Source organism: Pipra filicauda, unplaced genomic scaffold, assembly GCF_003945595.2.
Source record: "Pipra filicauda isolate LSUMZ 115617 unplaced genomic scaffold, ASM394559v2 scaffold81_size6448238_pilon, whole genome shotgun sequence".
In the NCBI taxonomy this organism is placed as follows: domain Eukaryota; kingdom Metazoa; phylum Chordata; class Aves; order Passeriformes; family Pipridae; genus Pipra; species Pipra filicauda.
Genome location: NW_024104998.1, coordinates 3492557 through 3517819, shown reverse-complemented (window position 1 = coordinate 3517819; position 25263 = coordinate 3492557). Strand labels below are relative to the sequence as shown.

At 40.1% G+C, this 25263-nt stretch overlaps 1 protein-coding gene across 12 annotated transcripts in view; it reads left to right on the top strand.

Moving 5' to 3' along the window:
* FAM110B (family with sequence similarity 110 member B) overlaps positions 1–8522 on the top strand; it is a 114378-nt gene extending 105856 nt beyond the window's left edge. For all 12 annotated transcript variants that reach the window (XM_027719420.2, XM_027719422.2, XM_027719414.2 and 9 more), the window contains one exon: positions 4656–8522. In XM_027719420.2, the coding sequence (XP_027575221.1) occupies positions 4958–6070 (1113 nt within the window). In that variant the 5' untranslated portion in view covers positions 4656–4957 and the 3' untranslated portion in view covers positions 6071–8522. The remainder of the gene's footprint in view (positions 1–4655) is intronic.
* The last annotated feature ends 16741 nt before the right edge of the window (positions 8523–25263 follow it).

The window sequence follows — 25263 nt, the reverse complement described above, 5'->3', positions numbered from 1 at the left end:
TGTATCAATTTTAGGCATACACATTAGTATAACTTAGTGCCTAGACCAGTAGCTCAGTGATGCCCTCATTTAGAGGCTTTTCAGTGACTGTTAGGAAACTGGCATCTTCATAATGGGACCTGCACCTCTGAAGTGCACCTAGTTGTTAGGAGAGCCTGACATTTTCCATCTGTGTCCCATGTTCCTGAGCAAATTTTGTTTCGTGATCTCTTTGAGTCCTTTTGCAATCACTTCTTGATTGCTTATGCTGGAATTTATGTGATGTTTATGGTGCATCTTGAGGTAGTGGTAGTTATATTTTATCACCTGGAAAATAAAATTGACACAGGCCTTTAAATATCAAGGAAAGCAGAGTAAAGGCTGTCAGCCTTCATTATATTTATCCACTGTGCTTCACCCTACCTCTTGTACAATTCTTTCATCTGCTGTCCCAGAGGGATGAATTAAGAATACGAGGTTCATTGTAACTTTGTCAGGCGAAGCTATGTCCTCGCTGAGGCCAAGGACAGAAATTTCACTAGTTTCATTTTCATGTTGCTTTTTGCTGCTGTTTTTGCAACTTTAATACTGTCTAAATAGCAGTAGTGCTCTTCTATGGATGCTTTAAGGGAAAGACTGGCTGAAACTTGACCAATGTGTAGGAGCAACAGGGCACAGAACAGGGGAGGGAAGCGGGTTAACATCATTCAGTCTGTGTTTAGAATGCAGTTTTAGGTATGGGAGAAAAAATAAACTCAGTTATTGTACAATAATATTGCATTCATAATACTGCTAGAAATAAATATTTGCCAGAATGGGGTCAGCTCATAAATTTCTTGTACATTTTAAGAAACTGCATATTTAGAATATATGGACCTGTAATTCCAAAGTTTCTGCATAGTTTATCTTCTCCTGCTGTCTTGGCTTTAAATCAAGGAAAGAATATTTTATAGAGGATTTATTTGTAGCTAATGTTAGTTGTATAGCTACTGCTGCTTTAGGCTCTGTTATGTTCCCCTAAATCATGTAAACAGTGCATCGGTTATTTAAATATGAATATCTGACAAACATATTATGGACTTAAGAGTGATTAGAGCACAATATCTAGAATGTGCTAAAATTAAGTGCTTTGAATCTCTGCCCCTATCGCAAATGATTCCTGAATTGAATTGTCTGGCTGAAAATGCAGCTTTAAAACCCTAAAACTTTGTTTTTATTCTACTCGGCAGGTCTTCAATGGATGCTAGAGGAGCTCAGTCAGTCAGAACTGTCAGAAAGATTTTATTGATGTATGCATAGTATTAAAAAGAACTATGTTTGAATGTGTGCATAAGTTTTTTGTCTTTGTTTTTCTTTAAATAATCTCTTAAGTCAAGTAGTTACTATAAGGAAGAGCAATAATGGAAATGCAGAGTGAATCCTGAAAAACACAATTCAGTCCATAGAAGGATGACAGCTACAGAGCAGACATTTGGATGTAAACAGAGTAAAAGGAACATTTCTTGGGTCCCTAGGTATATTTCACACAGTGGGAGTGGGTGAAGAAAACCTATTTGCCCTTGAATTTCTGCAGGGCAATACTGGTACCAGAGATGTACCCAACAGGGAATTCAGATGCCTAAGCAGTGAGTTTCTTTGGAGTTTAAGCCAGAAGAAAGCCATTTCTATACCCCTCTTGCTCCAAGGATGATTTTCAGAACTGGAAACTAAGTGGCACAGTTTTGTATTCCTGAGACTACACTGTACTGCTGCTGCTCAGCCTTTATCGTTACCAATGAAATTAATAAGTAGTAAGCCTCTCTAATGTCACTGTGGTGTTTCAGGTACCCATGGACAGCAAAGAGGCTGGTAGGAGTTGAACTGACTTTCCTAGCTAGCAGCAGAATCATGCTGCAGCCAGCACAGGCAGGAGAAGTTTTTTCATTAGCAATTTGCATTCATCCACCTCTCTTTCATCCCACTTCCTTTTCTAACTGTACCTGATTAATAATCTTTATCTCTCTGAGATTAGAGTACTGAATAAACTTTCTGGTGACATTCAAATACAGCACTTCAGTGAAATGGATCAATTTAAACAATACACAAAAAGTTAATCCCTTTTCATAGCTGCATGTTCTTTCATTTATACCACCGGCCCCACAGGTACAAAGCTTCCATGTCTGACCATGTAACCCCAGGCTCCCTGTGCTGGCTCAGGTGGACATTTCTGTCCTGGCTCCTCACCAGGTCTTTGCTTTTCTTTCTAGACATTCCTGGAGCACATTGCCAGTTGCAGCCTGTTTCCATTGACTTCGGGGCACTTGACCCCATACGTGCTTGCAAACAAACACACTTGTTCTCTTGGATGAACATGCATGCACAGTGGGGTTTGTTTTTCTTCTTTTTTTTCCTTTTAAGTGTGGTGTTGAAGCCAACGTGGATGCTTAGCCTTCTAAGCAATGCTTGCTGGAATTAAACAGGGCTATCGAGAGCGAATAAATTGTTAAATGCTGGGAAAAGACTTTCAAAAGCAGCACCAGGCCCGGTGCCTTGGTTTTGCCCAGCTACGATCCGTAGTGGTGTGTGGAGCTGCTCGCCAAGAGGATAATGGAGTTGGCAGCTGTCCTCTGGGGCAGGACCTTGGTGGCCCTTAATGACAGTCATCAGGAAAGTGGTCTCACTTATTCAAGTTGTATTAACTCAGTTGAATGACAGTGTTTAGTACAGAGAATTGGGTTCTTTATGGGGTTTTCTTCCTCCCTGCTCTCATGTAGATTTGATTTCTGCACACAAGTGTAGAAATACTAAATATACACACCAATAGAGTATTTATATAGGCACTTAGCCATCAAGCTCTGAGCTGGTGACGTGGAAAGATTTGATTTGTGTGTACAGAAGAGAAATGTGTGTGTGCAGATGCATGTTGGAATTGCCTTGAGCGGATTTGGAAATTTCATACCTAATTTCAAAACAGTACTAATAAATATGTTGATTCAAATGAGGAAAGGAAGCTTTTTCTCTTTCAGAAAGACTTAGTTAAAATTCAGGAAGTCAAACTGCCGAGGAGTTAGCTCTAGGATTTATAAAACCACATCGAAAGGGAAGCTTAATTAACATTTCACTACCCTTTCAATTGCACTGAATCCATGTCTGGTTTATCACCCACCTAAATGTGTTAGTTTGTATTTGAAGAATGTTTGTGACAGTGAGCCTTCAGGAGAAAGCTCAGCTTTTTCCTATAATCTCATTATAGCATTTGTGTATTCTATTTGCTTGCTTTGACCTTGGATGATACAGAGAGAATATTCAATGTATATATCATAGATTTCTGGGCATCAGTACTTGTTTTCTTTTAACTGTTAATGTAGCTTTAGCTGGAATTTAAATTTTTTGGTGTTTTTTTTTTTTGGTCAAAACAATGTACACACTGTATTAGTAAGTTGGGTATTGATGGATGAGCACACACAGGATGGCAGGGCACACGAAAGCAAGTCATCCCAGGTAAGGATGCTGCTCTGCATTCCTTAGGATAGCGTAAAGAAGTAGCAGCTGCTTTTCTTTCTCTCCCTGAAGAACATAGTGATAATAGAAATGGGATATTAAAAAGGGCAACATAGATTAATGGGGCAATAATAAAACAAATGAGACCCATTAGCGAAATCACTGCTTGAAAAGTAGATTCTGTGATAAGTGCCCTTCAGTGCCTTGTGGAGGGAAAATTGTTTCAGCACTTGTAATGTCATCCATGGTGTTGGATTTTAGACTGTTGTGACAATCTAAGTGATAGAATCTTAAAATAATTTAGATGAAGGTAATCTTCATTTGTACTTACTGCTTGGTAGAAAACTTGAATGATTAAATCTAAATGTTGAAGACAAGTTCTTTTTTTTCAAATGCAGACAGAGTGTTTTTGCATGTTCCCAGAATCTTTCATCAAAAAACAAAGCAGTTTTGTGTTGTTCTGTTAAGCCTGTAAGGTGATCATGAGAACTTGAAAAGCCTTATTTTATTGCTGGAGCACCGGTGCTATGGGGACTGATGTTCAAACAGACTTTGAACTGGCATTGGTGGCTGTAGCAGCATGTCCTGTTTTTTAGTTGTTGATTTTATATTAGATTAATGATGAAAGGTGTGCATTGCACTTAAAACGTTACGTGTCTCTGTTTACTCTCTGCATTTTAGACCAGACAGTTTTCTGAAGCATTTAATGAATAGGGAAAATACAGTTCATTTCTGAGATTTATAGAGTACATTGTCTGTAAGGAGAAAAATGTTTGGGTTTTAGAGATAAAATAGGCTCACAAACCAACTTATCAAAGCTGAATATATTAGTTTGAAAGTGCTCTTTCACAGATCATCAGGAGATAAATGGGTCTAAGACTCCGAATTGTCACATTTTTCTTCCCTTTCTCCCTCTAGAAATGCATGGCTGTATTGTGGTAGGGTCTAATTTTTAATTTATTTTTTTTTTATTTTACAATGTAATTTTGTTAAATCAGAGTGTAAACATTAAACAATACATGTCTTGTAAGATGCTCAGGGGAGCAGGGCATGGGCACCCTGAGCACTGTGCCTCCGCTGCGCGCCAGCAGCACATCCCATCCAGCGGTGGAAGAGGAGGGCCGGGAGGCGGCTGTTGCTATCGTTCTGATGTCAGGCACTCTCACTAACGTGTGGTTGGTTATTCTGCATTTCAGATCGCTGCCGGTAGCGGAGCGCAAAGGGAACGGCGAGACTCCCACATCTTTCAGCGAGAAGAAAGGAGTCAGCGGAGCAGACTAATACGGACTTGTGTCGGGTGCCCTTGCCCTACAAAGGCTGCCTTTAAAAGAGAAACGCAGTGTTATTTAATGAGCTGTGAGATGAGGCACTGCTGCTAACGCTCAGATCCCAGGATTCATCGGCTATTCATTGTGCTTAATGTACATGTTTCTGCACCGTGCATTTAGGAGATCCCAGAGAAGAATCCAAAACGGCTGCGGGGGAAAGACCACCAAACATGCCTACAGAAACATTACCGACAGGTAGCATGGTGAAGCCGGTCAGCCCTGCCGTTACTTTCACATCCGCCGTTCCTCTCCGCATCCTGAACAAAGGACCTGACTATTTTCGCAGGCAGGCGGAGCCTAATCCAAAAAGACTGAGCGCAGTGGAGAGGCTAGAAGCCGACAAGGCAAAATATGTCAAGAGCCAGGAGGTCATCAATGCCAAGCAGGAGCCTGTGAAGCCGGCGGTGCTGGCGAAGCCACCGGTCTGTCCTGCGGCCAAGAGAGCACTGGGAAGCCCCACCTTGAAAGTCTTCAGCAACAATGCAAAGACTGAGAGTGGCGTCCAGAGGGAAAATCTGAAACTTGAGATTTTGAAGAACATCATCAACAGCTCTGAAGGCTCCAGCTCAGGTTCAGGGCATAAGCACGGTCCCCGAAATTGGCCACCCCACAGAGCTGATTCAACAGAGCTGAACCGACACTCATTTGCCGAATCTTTGAAGGTTTACCCCACGCAGGGTCGTAGCAGCCCACAGGAGAGCAGCTCCAACGTCAGCAGAAGGCTCCTAGATCAATCGGCAGAGACTTTCTTGCATGTCTCTCACAGCTCTTCAGATATTAGGAAAGTAACTAGCGCAAAGCCCTTAAAAGCAATACCCTGCAGTAGTTCAGCCCCACCTCTGCCTCCAAAGCCCAAAATCGCTGCCATTGCCACTCTGAAATCCCCAGAGATCGAGGCAGTCGAGTCTGGATGCGGAGTTAGTAGAAGACCCTCCCTACAGCGATCAAAATCAGACTTAAGTGACCGATACTTTCGTGTCGACGCAGATGTGGAACGATTCTTTAACTACTGCGGACTGGATCCTGAAGAGCTTGAAAACCTCGGGATGGAAAACTTTGCAAGGGCTAACTCTGATATTATATCCCTCAACTTTCGCAGTGCAAGCATGATTAGCTCAGACTGTGAACAGTCTCAGGACAGCAACAGTGACCTTAGAAATGATGACAGTGCCAATGACCGTGTGCCATACGGCATTTCAGCCATTGAAAGGAATGCCAGAATCATCAAGTGGTTATATAGCATCAAGCAAGCTAGAGAGTCACAGAAAGTGTCCCATGTGTGAGAGAGAAATCCACCATAGAAAAAACAAGGACTGTATCTTTGTCTGTGAATATTCAGTTTGTGAAGGGTTGTGAAGTCTACTTGAAGTCTTGTACCCTTCTCAAATCTCTTTGTGTTGCTTGTTGTGCAATGTTTCCAAGTTGCATGCCTGTCAACATGTGAGCTGACCTGGCTTCCACTTGAACAATAACTAACTACAAAGCCTGGCTGAGCATACACATTAACTGCCAAAAGTTTAAGACAAGAATCTGATTAGGGCTTCAGTATAATCAAAGTGTTTACATGGAAAGGTTATATGACTTCTTTGGTATTTCTGTGGTTCCTTGTGGATTTTATATATGTCACTTTTTGTCTTAATACGGATATTGTCAACTGATGTTACTAGTTTCTAAGTTGAAACAGAATCCCTTTGGGGGGGGAAGAAAAGCAAAATTGGCCAGAAAAAAGAGGTTTAGGCATATGACGATAGGCACAGCAGCCTTATCTCTTGTAGAAAGTGCATTATTGGCACATGAAAGCTGTTTCTAAAAGGCAAAGAATGCTATGTTCTTAAATTATGTATCATTGTTAAACTATATATCCCTACTTGTAGTAAAGCACTATTCTGTAAAGGTTTCTTTTTTCTAGGTAAGCTCCCTCCGTTTTACAGCAGAAATAGTCTAGTGAATCTTCTTGACCTCTCATAAACTAAATGAGTCTTGCATTTGGGTTGGTGGAAGCATTTTTAATGATTTTGTATTATCCCTGTTGGAAAAGCTTAAAGAAGGTCAGAGTGAACAGACGGCGCAGGTGTGGGATTTTGTGGGTTTAATTTTTACTCAAAGATTCCTGGTCTTAAACTTTTGACAGGAATAATTAGATCCTATAGCTGATATTGAATGCCTTTATTAGTCAAAACACATCATGACTACAAACTCCATGCTGTCTTTTAATTTTTTTTGTAGACCTATTTGAACAGTTAATGAACAAAAATGGAAACACACAGCCATATCAATATAACGCCTCCTATTCAGAAGTAAATACACTCAGTAGCTGAACTATATCTGAAGAAATGTGATTATGTTGTCTTGCATATGTTATATCTAAGGCTGTGAGGGTTTGTTACAGCTCTAGGAAAGTGTAGAAACATGACAGTATGTAGCTTTTTTCTTTTTTTTTTTTGTTTTTTACCTCTTTAACATGGTTAGTGCTGCAGATCAACCTGTTACAAATCTTTTGACAATCTGTGTCTTCCCAGTGGTTTAATGAACTGTCATTTCAACTGACAGTGGTGGTGTGGTAGTCGAGAAGTTGAAAGTACAGTGGTCTGCTTCATTATTATTGTATACATGCTTTGAAGTAAATTGCAGCACTACCTTATACTACATCAGCTAATAGGAAACTTTTTTATTGTGTAAATGCTGTAAGACTTTGTATATACTTTAGTTGTTACGAAATCTTTAAAAGGAAGAGTGTTATGCTAATAAATAGCTCCTGGTGCAGGTATGGTAGGTTTTTTGTTCTTTTTTTGACCCCTTCCATTCTTAAAACTATATCAGGAACTCAATTGCAGTGTCTTTTAGTGCTGTAGAAGGTCTTGGTTAAATAATAGTTCCAGTAAAAGGTTTCTTTTACTAAAGTGCTTTTCAGAATATAATTTTTTATAAAATAACTATAGCAGCATGATCTGTCTGAAGAACTAGAAGAGGTTTTCAAGACTCCTAAAATAGCTTGCTTCTTCCTTACCTAGCAATGTTACTGTTCCCATTTATAGCATCTGTTCATAATGAATCACTGCAGTCTTCTGAATTATTCTTCAGTAGTGCTTATTTATATATTTGAATATTAAAGATATTTTACAAAGTCGGGTTCTATCTTTTCTCTAAGAAGCCTGTAGCCCAACTTCTTACAGCTACAGTTAATGCAGGCAAGACTGGAAGTGGAGCCATGTAGTCGTTTGTTGCCTATGGAATTATCCCACATCCAGTTTTAAATAAGTGTTTTCCAAAGGATTGTTCATGAAGGGGGGAAGCACACATTCAGTTTCAGCACGCATTCAGTTTCAGGAGGCTATTCTATGATTTTTACAGTTGACTTCACAACCTAAGACTTACAACATTCCTAGCTTGGACAAAAAAAAATGAGGAGCTCTGTATTTCAGCTACAGGCACATTTGTGACATTTCAAGCTCCATGGGTTTCAGTTGGCATTGACATCACACTGGTTTTTCAAGCATATTTTTCCAATAGTAAGTTCTACTCAGTTCAGTGACTATTTTGCCAAGGAAAATAATGCTTAAGGGATTAAAGCCAAGTGTAATGCAGCTGTACAGCAATGAAATAAAGAAGTTAAAACCAAAATAAAAAATGCACTCACATTGTCCTCTCTCAAGTGTTTTAAGAATGATGAGAAACGTGCTATCTCAAGTGTTATCAGCCAAAAACAGAAATAAAGAAGCCTTTATAACTAGAAAATGGATTAGAGCATATCCTACTATTCTGAAGTGGTTTCCCAAGGTTTGTTGGGAAGCCATAGGCTCTTGAGAAATCAAATTAATTTCCTTTTAATCCACAAAGGTTTTAGGCTTGTGAGCTGTCTGTAAGAGAGCATTTCCTCACCTGAGATCTTAGGCAGCACCTTTGAAACAGCAGAGGCTCTGCCTCTGCTATCGCTGCTTTTTACAATGTTCACACGAATAAGACTTCGGAGAACCTACAGACTTTACAGGACCTTCACAGTCAACTGAACTTGCAAGTCCGGTGAGAGTGCAATAATAGAAATCATAGGATTGCAAAATGTTCACAAGGCTTTGAACAAGGAGGTAAAAATTGCCTTCATTTGTCACTTTGTTACCATTTATGCAGACAGGATTTATTTATTTATGTTCTCGCTATTGCCTGTACATTTGTGTAAAACCCAAATCATTGGTGTCTGATCTGGTTTTGTATTCAAATGGGAATAACTATTTTGCCTTTGCAGACAGGTAATCCTGTCATGTCGAGAGAGTCCATTATTTGTATCTGCCTTAGGAGATTCCCAAGTGCTAATGTTGTATTCATGGAGAGTTGTAACCAACTCAAATGCTTCATCAGGGATCTGTTCTGGTCATGTTCCTGCTGTGTCCAGCAGGCATTTACTCAGGTACAAAGTGCACAGCAGGTGTTCACAGCTACGCAACAGCTCTTGTTGCAGCTCTGGAGGGAGATTCAAGTCTGTGGTGTCCTGTGAAAGCCGGTACTGAGCCTGGTGCTGGCAGTCCTGGCTACAGCAGTGAAGAAAAATGCAGTATGTCTTCAGTGATTAATATGAATTCCCACTCGCACACAAAAGAAACCACCACAGAGGTTTATGGTGGTTCTGTTACTTTGACTTGCAAGGGAGGGGAAGGGAGAGTAAAATGATGTGGCCAAGTACACTTTGAAAGCTACATACAGCTTTGCACAGAGATAAACCATTTGTCTGAGTGAAAGAGATGGGCATCAAAGTAAAACTGGTCTTTTAATCACTTCATATTGTATAGTAACAATGTCATGAAAGATGAGAGATAGAGGATCTGTGCCACAAATTTACATTCAACAAATCCAAGTACTGAAATTGTCTCTTTTTTCTGAATGCTGTTTCTGCAAGGGAGTGCGTTCTGCTGTGAGCGTATGCACCATCTGAGTGACCGAGGGCTTTTGAAGGGTAAACACAAAATGATGATGCTTTTGGCAGTAATTCAAAAATCAAAAGGCACACTCAGACAACAGAGCCAATCAGTATTGCTGACTTACCTCTTTTTGCAGCAGCTTATCCATCCGTGGAGGCCATACGCACTTGATTCCAGTCATTCAATGTAAAACAAAGTGCTTAATGGGGCTCTGCAGTACAGAGCTGAATAATTCCAGTCTGTAGGAGAATAGGAAGGGAACTAAACCTTAAAAAGTCTTTCTGATATCTTTTGATTATGGGATGATAATATTTAGTATGTTGTATACAGATCTCACTTGTTCATAACAAACTTTATTAAGTGGAGTAGTCTAACAAATCTGGGAGGTTCCATTTTTCCAAGGCTATAAAACTCATGTTCTGTGTGATTAATGGTGTCACACTAGTAGCTGAGCACATTAGGCTTAGAATATAAGAGCATCTGGAGCTTTGTTCCTATGAACAGTAAGGGTCCATTGCCTATTTTGGCGATGAATATAAATGCAGATATAAATGTGCTGTACAGAAGAATAAATTGGACAAGGTGTTTTGTCCTGAATTATAATATAACTCTATATCAAAATCCTTGTTAGCAAGGCTTAAACAGTCACTGATATTCTGAATTCATCTGACATTCCTTGCTGTCAGCAGAAAGACACCAATAATCTGCCCTTTGAAATATGTCACCCATAGCTTAATGGAAAGGCCATTAAAATTGTCTGTTCAGTGTAAGGACTTTTATCTCCTGATGATGGCATCTGTTAAGTGAACCTCTAAATAAGCACATTTCAGTCAGAAGTATTAACCCCTAAATGCCTTTTATTTTTCTCCCTGGAAGCCCAAATGGTGATCAATAGCTGCAGCCTACCGTTTGTTACACTTATTGCATTACTGTTAAATACTCAGATGTTCTCCCCTGGGCTGCAGTGCAGTCTAAAGTGGAGACACCTACACTGCACCATCTGTCTTGCCCTGGTAGGTATGAACAGCCTTCAAGTATATTTTACATTTGATCACGTAAGAATTTGGTTGTGGCTGCCCATCAAAACTGAGTAATAATTAGTGACTTTAAAAAAAAAACAAACAAGAAAACCAGTCATTTATAGAACAAAAAACTAGTCTCTTAAATGTCATTCTTCTAAATTTAAAGTAATTTTCATGATGATCTCATGACAAGAGTATTAGAGTGCTGGTATCTGTGCTATTATTTCTTGCTTTTGGCACAGCAAGTCGTCTCCACCTTCTTGGTGTCTTGCCTTTTCTGAGTTTTCCCAGCTTCCTTCTTCCTTTCTGCATGTTCCTTCCCTTGTGGTGTCTGGCTTTTTCATCATATTTTCTTTGAAGCTTATGACCGATGTCATTATGTTCTCCTCACTTAACCTCCTCCCAAAGCAACTTTCCCCCAACTTGTTCTGTCTTTTATAATCAGCACATTCATGACAGCCTGTTACCAAGAGAGTAAGTCTGTGGCTACAGTTGAGCTACCATGTCCTGAACAGATAGTAATCTTGTTAATGGCTTATTTTTCAAGTTTGCAGGGTGTCATGCTATTTGCAGGCAAGATGAAACAGATAGATGTTGTTCTTCAGGCAGATGTAGCGACTGAAAACACTTGTGAAGAACAGGGTGTCAAGCATATCTTGAAATGTCAATGTCTTGGTCCAAAATTGTCTGTATTTTTTGCTATACCATATCTCTTGCTATTTTTTTGGCTCCATGTAAAATGCTGTCTTGAGGACTGCAGCGTGCAAAGGTCATATAATTTCCACTGAACAGAATGGTACAGGCCCACTATCCAAGAAATATTTATTGATTTCCCTTCTGCTGTTTGTTAACAGGGTACTTGTGTGTCTTGCACCTGTGACATCCAGGCTACTTGCACTGCATGCACAGTTCCCAGGCAGTCAGTCAAAAAGCAAATGCCTAAAAAGACTCATAAAAAAAGAGTACAGTGGAAAATGCAGGAGAGACAAAGCCTGTCCTCACCTGCTATTGTAAGCAGGTGCTGCTTACAGCAGCTGCTATTCAGCTGTGGTAAGAGAAGGTTTAGAAGCTGAAGTCCCCAGACTGCCATCTCATGCAGCCCTGGGGCTGAAGGTCCAGCAGTTCAACCCTGTGTATGAGAAAAGGATATCCATGTATCTAGGCATCTGGGAGACAGGATAAATCACTGTATGGAAGAAGGCAGCACTTGCTGAAGCATGCTACTGTTTCAGTAAATACCTGCTACTCGTGTCTTAAAACATGAAAACAAGGAAAGAAAACAGGGTTGAAATTTGAAGAACAGCTGTGTATGCAAATATTTTCAGATGAGATGCGGAGGTGGGCAGATAGTTTTGCTCTTTAAGAAAGGAAGCTTTCAAAAAATCTTTTAATAAATGACCTGCTTTTCAAGTATATTAATCTTTTATGAAGTCTGTCTTGCTATTTTGAACTGTAAAAGCTTTGCTACTCTGAGCACACAGCATTTAGAAATGTACAGGCAGTGATTTGGAGTGACTTAAATACTAGGATAGGATGGTGTTTTGCTGAATATAAACTTAATTTTACTAAAATTTTGTGCAATGGTGTTTTTTCCTGTATTTTAAATTGATTGTGAGGGGCAATAGAAAATTAACATAGTCTTATTTATTAATTTTGGCCTACAAATAAGACGGGGAAGTACAGGTTAATGTGTCTGCATGAAAACTGTAGTATTAGGTTTTGGCAAAGGCTTGATTTTCTTCATCCCTGTTTTGCTTACCTCAGAGCATATCAGCTTACACGTATCTGGCACAGAACTCACTCATCTCATCTGAAAAATGCCTTCTGCAAGCTTATGGTTTTGTGTCCATCTGGTGAATTTTCTATAGGAAAGATATTGAGGTGCTGGAGCATGTCCAGAGAAGGGCAATGAATCTGGTAAAGGATCTGGCAACAAATCTGGTAAAGGAGCACAAGTCTGATGAGGAGCAGCTGAGGGAGCTGGGACTGCTTAGCCTGGAGAAAAGGAGGCTCAGGTGGTACCTGATGATTCTCTACAATCACCTGAAAGGATGTTGTAGCAAGGTGGGGGTCAGTCTCTTCTCCCAGGTAGCAAGTGACAGGACAAGGGGAAACAGCCTCAAGTTGTGCCAGGAAAGGTTTAGACTGGATAGTAGGAAAATCTTCACCAAAAAAGGTTGTGAAGCGTTGGAACAGGCTGTTGAGGGATTTGGCAGTCACCATCCCTGGAGATGTTTAAAAGATTTGTAGATGTGGCACTCAGGATCATGGTTTGTGTTCAAATGTGGAGAATTCGGCAGTGAAATTACAGGTTTGGGGTTTTTTTCATCCCAAATTCTGTACAGTCAAACAGAGCCAAAGAAGCTAATGAAATGTGTGTATGTGTGCATATATGGCTATATAAACACAAATAGAATAGGGCCAGTAGCAATAGGACAAGGTATAATGTTTTTAATCTAAAAGAAGGTAGAGTCAGATTAGATATTTGGAAGAAATATTTTACAGTGAGGATGGTGAGGCACTGGCACATTGCCCAGAGGTGGTAGAGGCCCCATCCCTGGAAACATCCAAGGTCAGGTTGGATGATGCTCTGAACAACCTCACTGAGTTGAAGATGTCCCTGCTCGTTGCAGGGGGATTGAACTAGATGACCTTTAAAGGCCTCTTCTAACCACACCAGTTATGATTCTAGGTTTTCCCCACAGTGATGTAAGGAAATATTAAAACATGCCTGGATGCTTTCATCTGGGAGGACCATGAAAAAACTCCAGTAATCTGCCCAGATTTTTGGATACCCAAATTCTGGGCCCATTGACATCAATGGGAATTTAACTACTGATCTTTAGTGGGACAGGCAGCATTTCACTCACTGTGAGAACTTAATAATTTGGGCCTATGGGTTTTTGGGAATGGCTTTTTTCTCTGTATTGTAAATATCATGCACTAGTTTTCTACCACTTCCTCACCTATTATTCTGTCTACTCAAGCAGTACAAGGGGGAAAATCTCTCTAGATACTGCAAGTAGGAGCCACAGGAGCAGTGAAACTTTGCACAGATGAGGCAAAGAGGAGGTTTGGTGAAGAACAAACCACTAGTACTGGTGCAAGGAGGTCAGAACCTACCTGCCTAGTACATGGTGTGTCTCTATACATAGTTAACACATTATCATTTGTTTTCTGAATTTTTACTGAACAGCTAATGACCAGATTATGGAAAACCTGGGAACTAATGAGCCATCAGGGAAATTTATATCAGGCGTCAGGGATGCCCCTTTCGCTCAGCTCTGACCACCAATGAGGCGTTTCAGGAGCAGTGTATGACTAGTGCTATTTTAAAACAAATTTGCCTTACCTCAAAGCACATTTAAGTAATAAACAGTGAAGTTGTCAGCTTGATATCAAAATATCTTTATGGGAGGTTTTTTATTTGAGAGAGAATTTCTGAAATATTTGGGACAGGCCCTGCTCCTTGGAGGTCACTGTTGAAAGGTGTGCACTTCTCCTGTGGCTGTCCTACTTCCAGCTCTGCTATGGAAGAGGGAGCAAGCGGAGCTTTTCAGAGCCCTGTTCTGGCAATTCCCCCACCGTGTGCAGGACATTCCTCTGCTGTCAGGGCTCAGAAACATGTATGGTTTAATACCCAGAGGCAGCTGTGGTGTGGGATTGAGGATTTTTCTGATGGGCTCATTCCCACATGAGTACCACACAGAACTGATGCTCAGGGTCACACTGGGTTTCCAGCAGGCTGCTGAGTGAACAGATATGTAACACCATGAAATTGTGGAATGCATTGAAAACGTGTGGAAGGGGGTTTCCTGACCACGTTTCACTGAGCAAAAAAGGGTATTTCACATGGTTGAAGAAATCATGGCAGAGCACTCAGATTCAGTAGATACTGGGCAAAAGTCAGCAGTCTGATGGGCTTACTGAAGGACAGAGCCAATGTGACTTAAGGAGCTATGAAGTCCTGCAGCTGCATTGGCCTGATCTGGGATGCAGCACAACATGCCAGGCGTGGGGAGGGCTGGGTGAACTGGAAGGATGGATTAGCTCTACAAAGCCATGCCACTTGCCAGGTTTAGGCAATTAATTATATTTTAATACAATAATTTTAAGAATAATGCATAGCCTCATAATAATGCACAGTAAATCTAATCCATTGGCTTTATGTGTTTGTGAATAGTGGTGATTTGTTTTCTTTTTTTCAGTATTAACTTAGAGAAGTAGTTCAACATGAGTACCTGGCAGCTATTGGCACCCAGCACCTTTTTTTCACTTGCCAGATGAGAGCCGGTCATGTAGATAATAATATGAGGTTGTTAGTAGGTTGTGCATAGCTGAGTTATGAAGAAGATTCAGAAAAATATTATTAAAAAAAAAAACATACAGAAGTATTTCCTGCTTTGATGCTGACTATTGCACACATGTCTTTCCCAACAGCTACAAGTAAGTTGTTAGGCTCCAAAAATATTTTTAGACTTGATGTTTTTAAAACCACTAAACAACAAACCAGAAGACAGAGCATGAATTTTTAGAGCAGCCTTGATGTTAGTGTATCCTGATCATGTCCTGGTTTGTGGCGGGGGACAGTGAGGGGAGAGAGGGCTGTTTTAGCACATGGACAGCAGGGAGAATAGAAGGGAGAGCAGAAATGTGACCTGAAAACAACATTACCTGTGACAGTCTGACCATGAGGCCTTCCTCAGGAACAGTCTGCAGGAGCAGAGCTTTTTGCCGTGTTTATATGCCAAGCATTTCAGAGCAGGGATGTGGAACAGTTTCACTGCCCAGTGTTCCCGAAGCACCTGACTGACCATGGCTGCTGGTGCTGGCTTTTTAGTTTTTATTACTGCTCCCATGATAAACCCCTACAGACTCATTTGTAATGCTTCTCTCATTCCCCTAAGTGGGGAATGCCAAGATAAGAATACTGGAGGTCTTTGTACTCTCAGCATTGAAACACAGCAGGGATGAGAGTGATACGAAAGGTCCAGGAGTCCAGGAAATTTTCCTCAGAAACTACTGATGTGCAGTAGTGGAGGTGGGAACTGCATCCTTTAAAGGTTTTGGAAAGGAATTACGCATGTCTTTGAACAAGATGCTAATCCCAGGTTCCCTCAGAGCTGGAAACAAATTACCACTGCTTTCAGTCCTGCCCTGCACACAACCTCAAAGGTTTTTGCTGCTGCAAATAAGCAGCATTTCTACAGTGATTTAGTAGGTATGGAGGGAAATAGCACGTTCAGGAGCTTGCTGTCTGTTCCCACCATGCTGCAGGAAGATACACTTCTGTGGAGCAATGCTTCTTGCTCCGTGTCTCCCCTGTATTTCACCACTGCTATTTCTTTCCCAGATCCCTGTTTCCACATCAACTACTCAGAAGCTGAACATCCTTTCTCCTCGATTTCATCATTCTGATGAGTGGTGAAACCAGAAGCCAGAGTTGCAGCTGTTTGGCTCATCCTTGAAATTTTTCTGACAACAACCTGGGTCTCCACTTTATTTAAGACCAGCCATATGAAACTGTTTTATGAAGCATATCACTAAAATCTTAGTTTTCCTGTTGCTTTTTTTACTTTAAGCTGAGGTCATTTATCTTCCTTGCCTGATATTTTCAGTCTTTCAGCTTCCTCCGGTTGAAGCATTTATTTCTTTAGGCAACTGTTTCTATATACTTTGAGAGACAGTATATTTTTTAACACTGTGGTACATGTAACTCTGCTAAATTATTGTATGCATGTAGTTAGTCCATTGGATAAATATGCATTTGTGACCAGGATGAAGGAACAGTAAGTGCATGGAAAATTTTAAAAATAAACTTCTGAGAAGCAGTTTGGAGCAGTTCCAGTCTATCTGAACACTACAGACGTAATGCAGGCTGCCTGCATTTGCAATGCACAGTAGAAATTATCAGAAGATTCTGATTAGTAAATGGAATGTGTAATGTGTTCCCGACAGACTATTTTCCCATAAGAAATAACTCATTTCGAGCCCTGCTTATTTTTCAAAAGTTCATAATAGAACTGACATTGAGAAAATTTTCTGTGGAACAGGGGAAATAAAAAAGCCAGCTTCAAGTTAGAGGAACCTCAAATCAAACAATTCAGTTGAAACAGTTCTGCATTATTTCTAGCAAAGAATTTGATTGACAAGTCATAAAAGAGCAGTAAATCTCTGCTTCCAGGGATTTGTGGTCTTTAAGGGGCCCAGGGTGGAAGGGCCCTGCCCCCACCTGCAGCCCACCCCACTGCTGTCCCAGCCCACTGCTCAGAGGCAGCTGCTCGCAGGCAGAGCTAGTTCCATGTTTAACGTAAGTAGGTCTATTGTGCAAGTTGTTGCTCTAAGATGGCTGCTGCTTTACCAAATTCTCTTTGCCCTGCTTCTCAAAGACAAGTCTCCTTCAGAAAACAGAGCAACTGCAGTCGTTGTGTGGTTGTGTGGTTGTCTCCTCTGGTGTTGCAGTGTGCGATTGCATCCCATTATCTTCAGGAATATGTGTTTTGCTCCATCTAGGCAGCCCCTGCACCACCATGAATTACTTATGTGGCCTGTAAGAGCGTACACTTTGCACACTGTGCAGGTATTTTGACAATACGATATCACAATTGGTTATGGACAGTGAAGCAACTGGTATCCCCTGATGTACCAGCTCGCATCTGGCATGAAGTGACTCATGGCTAAACTGGGTGGATCTTTGAAGCCCGGAGAATTCACAGACATCAAAATCAACATGTCCCATGCTCAAGTCACCTTGGTGGGAAATGCTGTGCTCTGAGGCCCTGGAGACTGCACCACAAATATTGGTGTTTTCTACTCTTTGTGAGCTTTCAAAATTCTCTGGAAATTGAATTCTGAGATCTCAAGCTTTTTTGGAGAGGACTTTTTCCTCAGATAGGGTTGCTTTTGTCAGCACAGCTGCCAGCTGTTGTTTCTGGCTAGTCTGTAAGATGAAGCAGGCATTTATAGCAGCTACAACCCCTCCTTTTTTCAGTTCATTTCAAGAAAAATCTGAAAAACATAGAGATGTGTTCTCTGTAGCAAAATGCAGGAATAGAAACTCCTTTTCTTTGGCTGTCCAAGAGTGCTCATACTACAGAAAAAGTGTCCATGCTCATACCAAATATTGCAAAATATGTACATTTGTCACTGAAAACTTTAAATAAATGGAGACCACGGATTTTTCTTTATACAGATTAGGTTTCAGAGTGCAAAACAGCTGCATGTTGGCAACCACTGAGGAGTGGAATTGGATTGACTGCCTTCTCAAACAAAGTACCACCTCAAAATGTGAACATGAGCATCAAAATGCTGCATTTCAGCTTGGCAGTCAGCCCTGGTCAGAATTTGAACAGGAGACTTCTTTGGGATCCTTGGATACTGAGTGAAATGTCCCTGACAATTCAGTATGTGCACAGAGATAACATATCAGTGTATCAAAATGCAGCAGGCTTTATGCTGAGGACTCAACATTTTTCTGACCTCTTCTGCTTAGTAAGCATACTGTAACCTTGCTATAAATAGGGTTATTGTCTTTCCTTTGCTTTTAGAAACTTTATCCATTATCTCTTTCACTTAATCTGTTTTCTTTCAATGTGTTAAAAATGCATCATATACCTTTTCATTAGTAGTTAAATTTCTGGGCTGGTTGCAGTGATTCTTTGCACGTACTCTGCAATTTCACTCTGATTTTTAGTCCTTCCTAGTGATAAACTATAAAAAACACCAAATAATTGCTGAGAATGCCACACTGATGTAACTGCAACCCTCTGTAGCTGAAAAATATCAGTGACATTCCTCTGTTCATCTAATCCTCTACTTGAAGACATCATCAGATCGAAGCCAACCACTCTGCCAGTGTATGCTGGGTTTTCATTTCCAAAAGAAATACCACAACTTGCAGAGCAGAAAATCCCCTGTATCCTTCTATAAAATTGTGCAGAATTAGACACGCTTATGGCTGTGAAAGGAGGGAAAAACAGATAAAATTTTGACCTCCTGTAGAAATGGAACTCCTTTCTGTTACTGAGGTGCTGATTTCACCCAAGAATTACAATTACTACTTCATTTAAAAAGTAGCTGGTCTCCTTAAACAGCATTTTTGAGAAATGCATCACTATCACCCCAGGTACAGATTTGAGCTAATGTAAAGTGATACACCACTGTGTAATGCAATCTCTAGAAATTAATTCCTCCTGAGTGAGTTTTGTTATGTTTGATTTGGGTTTTTTTCCTTTTAAATACACTCATCATTTTTTAGACCAGATGAGATCACTGTAATTGTTTTGCCTGACTTTCTCTGTAGCACCAATTATATCCAGGCATGAATTAATTCCCCTTCAAATTACACTGTATGTCAGTTGAGAAATCCTATTTTGATTTGAACAGAGGTAGAGAACCCACAACAGCATTTACTAAATCATTTCAGAGGTTAATAACACCCTACTTAGATAAATTGGAATCTCCTTTGCAGTCTGAATTTGTCCAGCTTCAAACAGCAGCTTCGAGGTTCTTCTGTACATTTTCTTGCCAGGCTGAAGAGCCCACTGCCACAGTTTTGCTGTGCTATGCCCTGCACAAGTGCAGAGACTGTGAGTGTCTGCCCTTACCCTTTCCTTGGACAAACTAAACAGCTCTCAGATGAACAGTAGTTCATCCTCCCTGCTCCAAGGTGTCCTAGCAGAAGTGGCCAGCATAGCCAAGATAAGAAGGTCTGTTATCCCTGTGTGCACCATCAATGTAGTGCTGATGATATTCTCTTGTCTTTGTGCAGTCTTTGCACATATTGGAGCAATGGTTGAGCTTCACAGGCCATGTCTGCAATAGCTTATCCCTGCCAGCGCAACCAGAGCCTTCTTGTCCCTTCCTGCCATACACGAGGCAGAAAGTCACCAGATCTTTTAGCACAACACCAGATGCCGTTTCTCCCTAACCCACTTCAGTCACAATGATCCATGTTAAAAAAACAACCCACAAAACAGGAAAAAAAGCAACTCATTTTTTGAAGTGTTAAGGCTAACCCAGATTCTGGTGACAGAAACGGGGTTGGGAAGTGGTGGCATGAGCAGCTACCATGGTCACCTATAGTTGGGACATGGTGTTTGAGCTCAGAGAAAACTTGTCTTTGCTATCTCCAAACCTGTGAAGTGAGCACATTTCCACTGAACAGTCCTTATTAGGAACACCTTTCTCTGGAATATTTACACTTAACATAGTACCCAACTGTGCACTATCCCTTAAATACATGTGGCCTTGTATTAGCTGACAGTTAACCTCAACAGACCTCTTTCTGATCGTGAACCTTTCTGCAGCATTTGTCAGGCTCTTTGCTTGCTGTGGTGTCACCAAAATAATTTTTCTCCATCTTCAGATGTTCTTAATTCTTTTATCTGTTCAAAAAGCCGATGGTTCTTCTAAGTTCTTAAGCATTTGCAATTCTTAAGATTGATGATCTATTACTAATAACGTTTTATAATTTTCTCTTTCAGTGAGTTATTTTTGTAAGTCCTTGACAAACTTCAGTGAGGGACCCTACTGGTACACTTGTGAGAACAGCCACGTCTGTAACCCTCAATATTGTCTTCAGAGGTCACTTAAAGACAGCTACAGTGTTCATCAGTCTCCATTCACCACCTGGAGTAGTCACTTTCTTCTCATAACTCCTTTTTCTCTTCAGTTCACTCAGAAATGGAGCCCCAGTGTCATGGTGTCCAGAGCACAAGCTTTCAAAAGAGCTTAGGTACCCTCTAGAAACTGATTCTTATAACAGGCACCATGAAGTGTCACCACAGTGAAAAGGTTAGCACAGTTGTGTCTGCATTATCCTTTTGCCATCACACTTTAAACTTCCTCTGAGGTTCCTCAGAAGTATTTTAACTGAAAAAAGAAAAGTTATTTTCAGCATAAGAGAGACAAAACAAAGTGCTATATTTGTATAAGTGTCCAGTTACTGTGGATGAGGCTCTCATTCATCTCTCAGACAGCCTGACCTCTGCATGTCAGCTGATTCCTGCTGAACTCTATACGACTTGAAAGGGTGACATTAATTTTTTTGTCTCTTACCTGCCTAGTCTGTATAACAGTCAACAATTGTTGGCTTTGAAAAAGTGATTCTTGCTCTCTTAACCTGCAAACTTGCTCTCCAGAGTTCTTTGCTGTAACCTCACCCCAACCTGCTAAATTCTGAGTCTACTCAGGCTTTCTTAACCACACACAGCACAAAAATGATATTACCGTTGTCCGCTTAAATCGACAAGACAGTCGAGACTGTCTTACAATTGTTAAGCCAAAACATAAATATTTCTGGAAACCTTAAAAATGCGAGTTTAGAGTGGGAAATTACTTGAAAATTCACCTGTCACAGGTGCTACTGCAGTTTCAGCATCATATAAACACAAATTAGCCTTTCTTTAACTTAGCGAGCTTCCTAATGAAACATCTTGTGACTCCTTCTGTTTTTAAATTTACTACACTTTAATTCAGTAATTGGTTTATGACTGTAATTACTAGTCTTTCAGACAACACTTATTAAAAACAAATTAGGTTGCTCCAAATTCTGGTGATTTTATGATCATATAGATCAATATAAATCACAGTTAATTAAGCTCTTTATCACTTAGGTTTTCCATACAAGTATTTATTTCCATACAGTGTATTTACAGCATTGCAATAAAAGGCAATATTCCTACCTTTCCACACCAGTTTAGTCATATTAAAACAAAAATGTGTTTATAATAACAGAGGCTGAAAAACAGAATTTACTGAAGTAATCTGCTGCACAGTAACAATGACATGATGGTGTAAGTTGACATGTCCATCTACAGAGGGGGAAAAAATCGTGACATACAAGCATAATCAAAAAATTCTATTAAAAATAAGGCAAAATAAAGCAAGCCAAGTTAAAACCGTATTTGAATATAGGTTTCCTTTGCAGGTCATATCAGTTGTTACAGGGTATAATTCTGGCTGCACTATAAAGAAAAAAAAAAAAACAAAAAACAACAGACACCTTAGCTAGTTAAGAGTCTAAATATTCCTTAAGATGTCCAAGCCAATATGTGCAAATAAATATAGTCTGAACTTGTTTTCTTTATTACAAGATCCACTCTGTAATAAATTTCTCTTTAATGGTCACTAACCCTCCAATTAAAGATTTTTGTGTTAAAACAGGGTAGAATTTACCAACCTGCAATGCCTTAAAATTTATGTCAGTGACTCTCTAAATCACCCTCTGTTGCACTTGCTATAGGGAGCTTATTCTACAAAGCAATACTGTTCCTGTTTCTAAGGGGTAGTAAATATAATGTAATGCAGATTGTGAGGTACCTTCCACTCATCCCAAGAAACATATTGGTTCTTCTAAAGTCAGGGAAGTTCTGTTACTGACTTCAGTGGAGCTTGGATGTCTCTGTCAATTTTAAGTTTTCAATGATTTTACAGCCAGTGCCTTACTTTTTGTTGCTAATATTGTTGATTTTAATACCAGGCCGTGTAACTTGTGTCCCTGCCCTAGATTCTCACTTGTCATTAGACTCTACCCTTTGTGGTCCACATTCACATCTTCATGAATTTTAAAAATATGTCTGTTTGGAGTAATATAGTCAACAGAAGTGCAGGGAAAACTCTGCTTATGTTATTTTATAATGTTATAACACTTTCACATTATTTTTACGTTTTTTATCTTCTCCCTAGCATATAGGTGCTAGATAGGGAAGTACAACTGGAGAAAAGAAAACTTTAAGGTGCACTATCCCCACATGATGTTTGACTAGATACTAAAATGTTGATGTTGATCTGAGGAAAGTTATTACCTATCTCTACAAACCTGGTCTCTTTCTATATAGCCAGACTAACATGACTATAACAATGCTCTGATTATTAGGCATATAATACTAGACACTATGCATGAGAAAGATGACCCATAAGCATCTCATCTTCTGCTAATTTTTATCAGCTTCCAGATCCTTTGTTTTCACAGGTACAGACTGTTGCAGGAGTCTCTGAGCGGTACAGTTAAAAAAATATGCTGTTTCTCCTCAGGAGTTTTGTCCTGAATCAGGATCTTTCAGTGATAACTCCGCTGAAACTTCCAGGGCAAGATTGAACAGTTGCAAAGTCTGATCTTCAAAAAGGTATAATTTAAAGTACAGGTGGCTTTTAATGCTTATAGAAAGAGAACATCATCCTTCAACTCCTGCCACCCAAGTAATTTGCTGCATTGACCTTCTCCATCAAATTTGTTATGGCTTGAGGAATGCACTAGTTTAAAATTATGAACTTGAATTTAATGTATTTCAAAGGTGTTTGGAATAGTTTTCAGTCCCAAGCATGATCCTGCTTTCTTGGGAAACAGATATTTAGGTTTGTGGAAGAATTTAGTGACTCTTAGTGCTGTGGTGAATTTTTGCTTGGGTTGGTTTTTTGGTTGTTGTTTTTTTTTTTTCCAGTTGTCATAAGATGTGTACTTTGTATGTTGCCCTTTTACTGGCTGATAACAAAGAGCATCAATTGATTGCAGGGATCATTTATCTTTTTAAAATACTTAATTTCAGAGTTATTAATGTGTTCCTTTACAGTCCTCTAGGGCTGAGGTGCTCCAGTTAAGTATAATTGCAGGAACTACACATACACTCTTAAGCGTGTATCTGTTCTGTTTAACAGACCACAGGGTTGTGTCTGTCTGAGAACACTAGAAAGCAGTAGGAGTTGCTCCCACCTTTTGCTCCATAATGAAGGCCATGTTAAATGAGAGGTAGCTGGCTGTGCTTTGGAGGCTCAGCCAGGACACCATGAAGGGACTGGCAGGTGGGATCATCTGCAGCCCAGCGCTGGCTGCCCAGTGTCTCCAGGGCCCTGAATAGATACTCACTTCAGCTGAACAGACTAACATCATTAATAATTTATTAAACCTAGCTGCTGTGGAGATGAGTATTTTCAGGCTGCTGGGTTTAAGTAATCATCCAATGTACCAACATTACCTGATATAATCACTATGGGGTTCCTACAGTCAATGCTTTATGTAATACATGTCTGGGAATCTCTGTCCTGTTAGTTTAATTGACTTACTGAAGAAGAAACAGAAAACATGAGCTGATAACATGCTACATCTCACACTGGAGGTGCTCTAGGCCAGTCAGGATTCAAGCATCTCACAAAAGCAATATTTTCTCATGTGGATCCCTGTTCCCAAACACTCTGCAACCTATCTCTTGGTGTGGTATATTGATTATTTAAGTATATTTATTAAGATATTAGGAGCCATGCTTTCTTAATATTCATGAACTCAATCCCTTTTTTCTTGCCTTGAGAAACAGATTAGGTAAAACAGCAACGTGGATGTTGGAGTCAGTTTGAAAAGGAAAAGCATTTGTGAAATACTTTGTTTTAAATGTTATTTTAGCAAGTGGGAGCAGCATACCTGTACTGGCCGAAAAAAGAAGAAGAGAAAGATCATTAAAGAGGAAAAAAAAGTCCTCCCTCAAATGTTACCAAAATGTCAGATCACATACGAAGTCTTTCAAAGAGGAAGATATGTTCTTTCCTGACGCACGAGTTTCATAATATTGTGACATTTACATTCTAATGATAACTAAACTTTGATCTTTGGGAAATTTTAGAGCAAAGAGCCTGATTTGCTGTGATTTTGCCACCTCCCTGAGGGAACTAGATGCAGCCTGCAAACCTCACAGGAGTTACACAAACAGAAAATAAGGAAGTAAAATATTGGGAAAGATGGCTATTTGGATTATGTGTGCACAGAGAAGTCATGAGGATTAACCAGGTTGAACACTGGGTTTGGTTAAGGATAGCTACACAAAACCCATGCAAACACTCCCAATGCACTTAGGAGGACAGGGAGCTAAAGACATAAACCTGAGCCTATCTATCCTTTACTGACAGTGGGTCTTGAGAAGCTGGGAGGTAATGGGCTAAAGGGATTGCAGAGCTTCAGCTTTACTCCTAATCTATGTCACAGAATTAACACTAACATAGGAAGGAAATCCTGTGAAGACCCTCCTTAGGAGGGAGTGAATGACATCATTCTGCAGACAGTTTAGTAAAGTACTGCTGATGCTGCTCTCTGAGCAAGGTGGAGGCCACAGTGCCTATATACTTTTGCAGGGTGTGCTCTCATGTGTCCTAGTACAAATATCTACTTTAACAATTAAAGTCTGGCTTGACTCAAGATGCAGAAAGGATTTGCACTTCTGGTGAAATACAGGCATTTGGATGCTGCTCAAGGCAAATACTCACTGTATACTGGAGCCATTCTTACTTCTCTCTCCCCTCAGAGCCTCGCGGAAAACACTTCCTTCAGTGTTTTACTTTCAAAAGCCCAGCAGCTACTGACTTTTAAGGAATTATTGTATTTGCTTTGGGGTGCTGGGAAACTGGCTGCCTTCAGTGTGAGTAAAAGAGGAAAGAGCAATTGTACCTGGGTTTGTACCCTTGAGTGCTGGATCCTGAAAGGTACATTGTGTTGCCCAGGGATACATTAGAGTGAGTAGGTTCCTTGCAACAGGGAGATAGTAAAGAAGAAAATAGGTG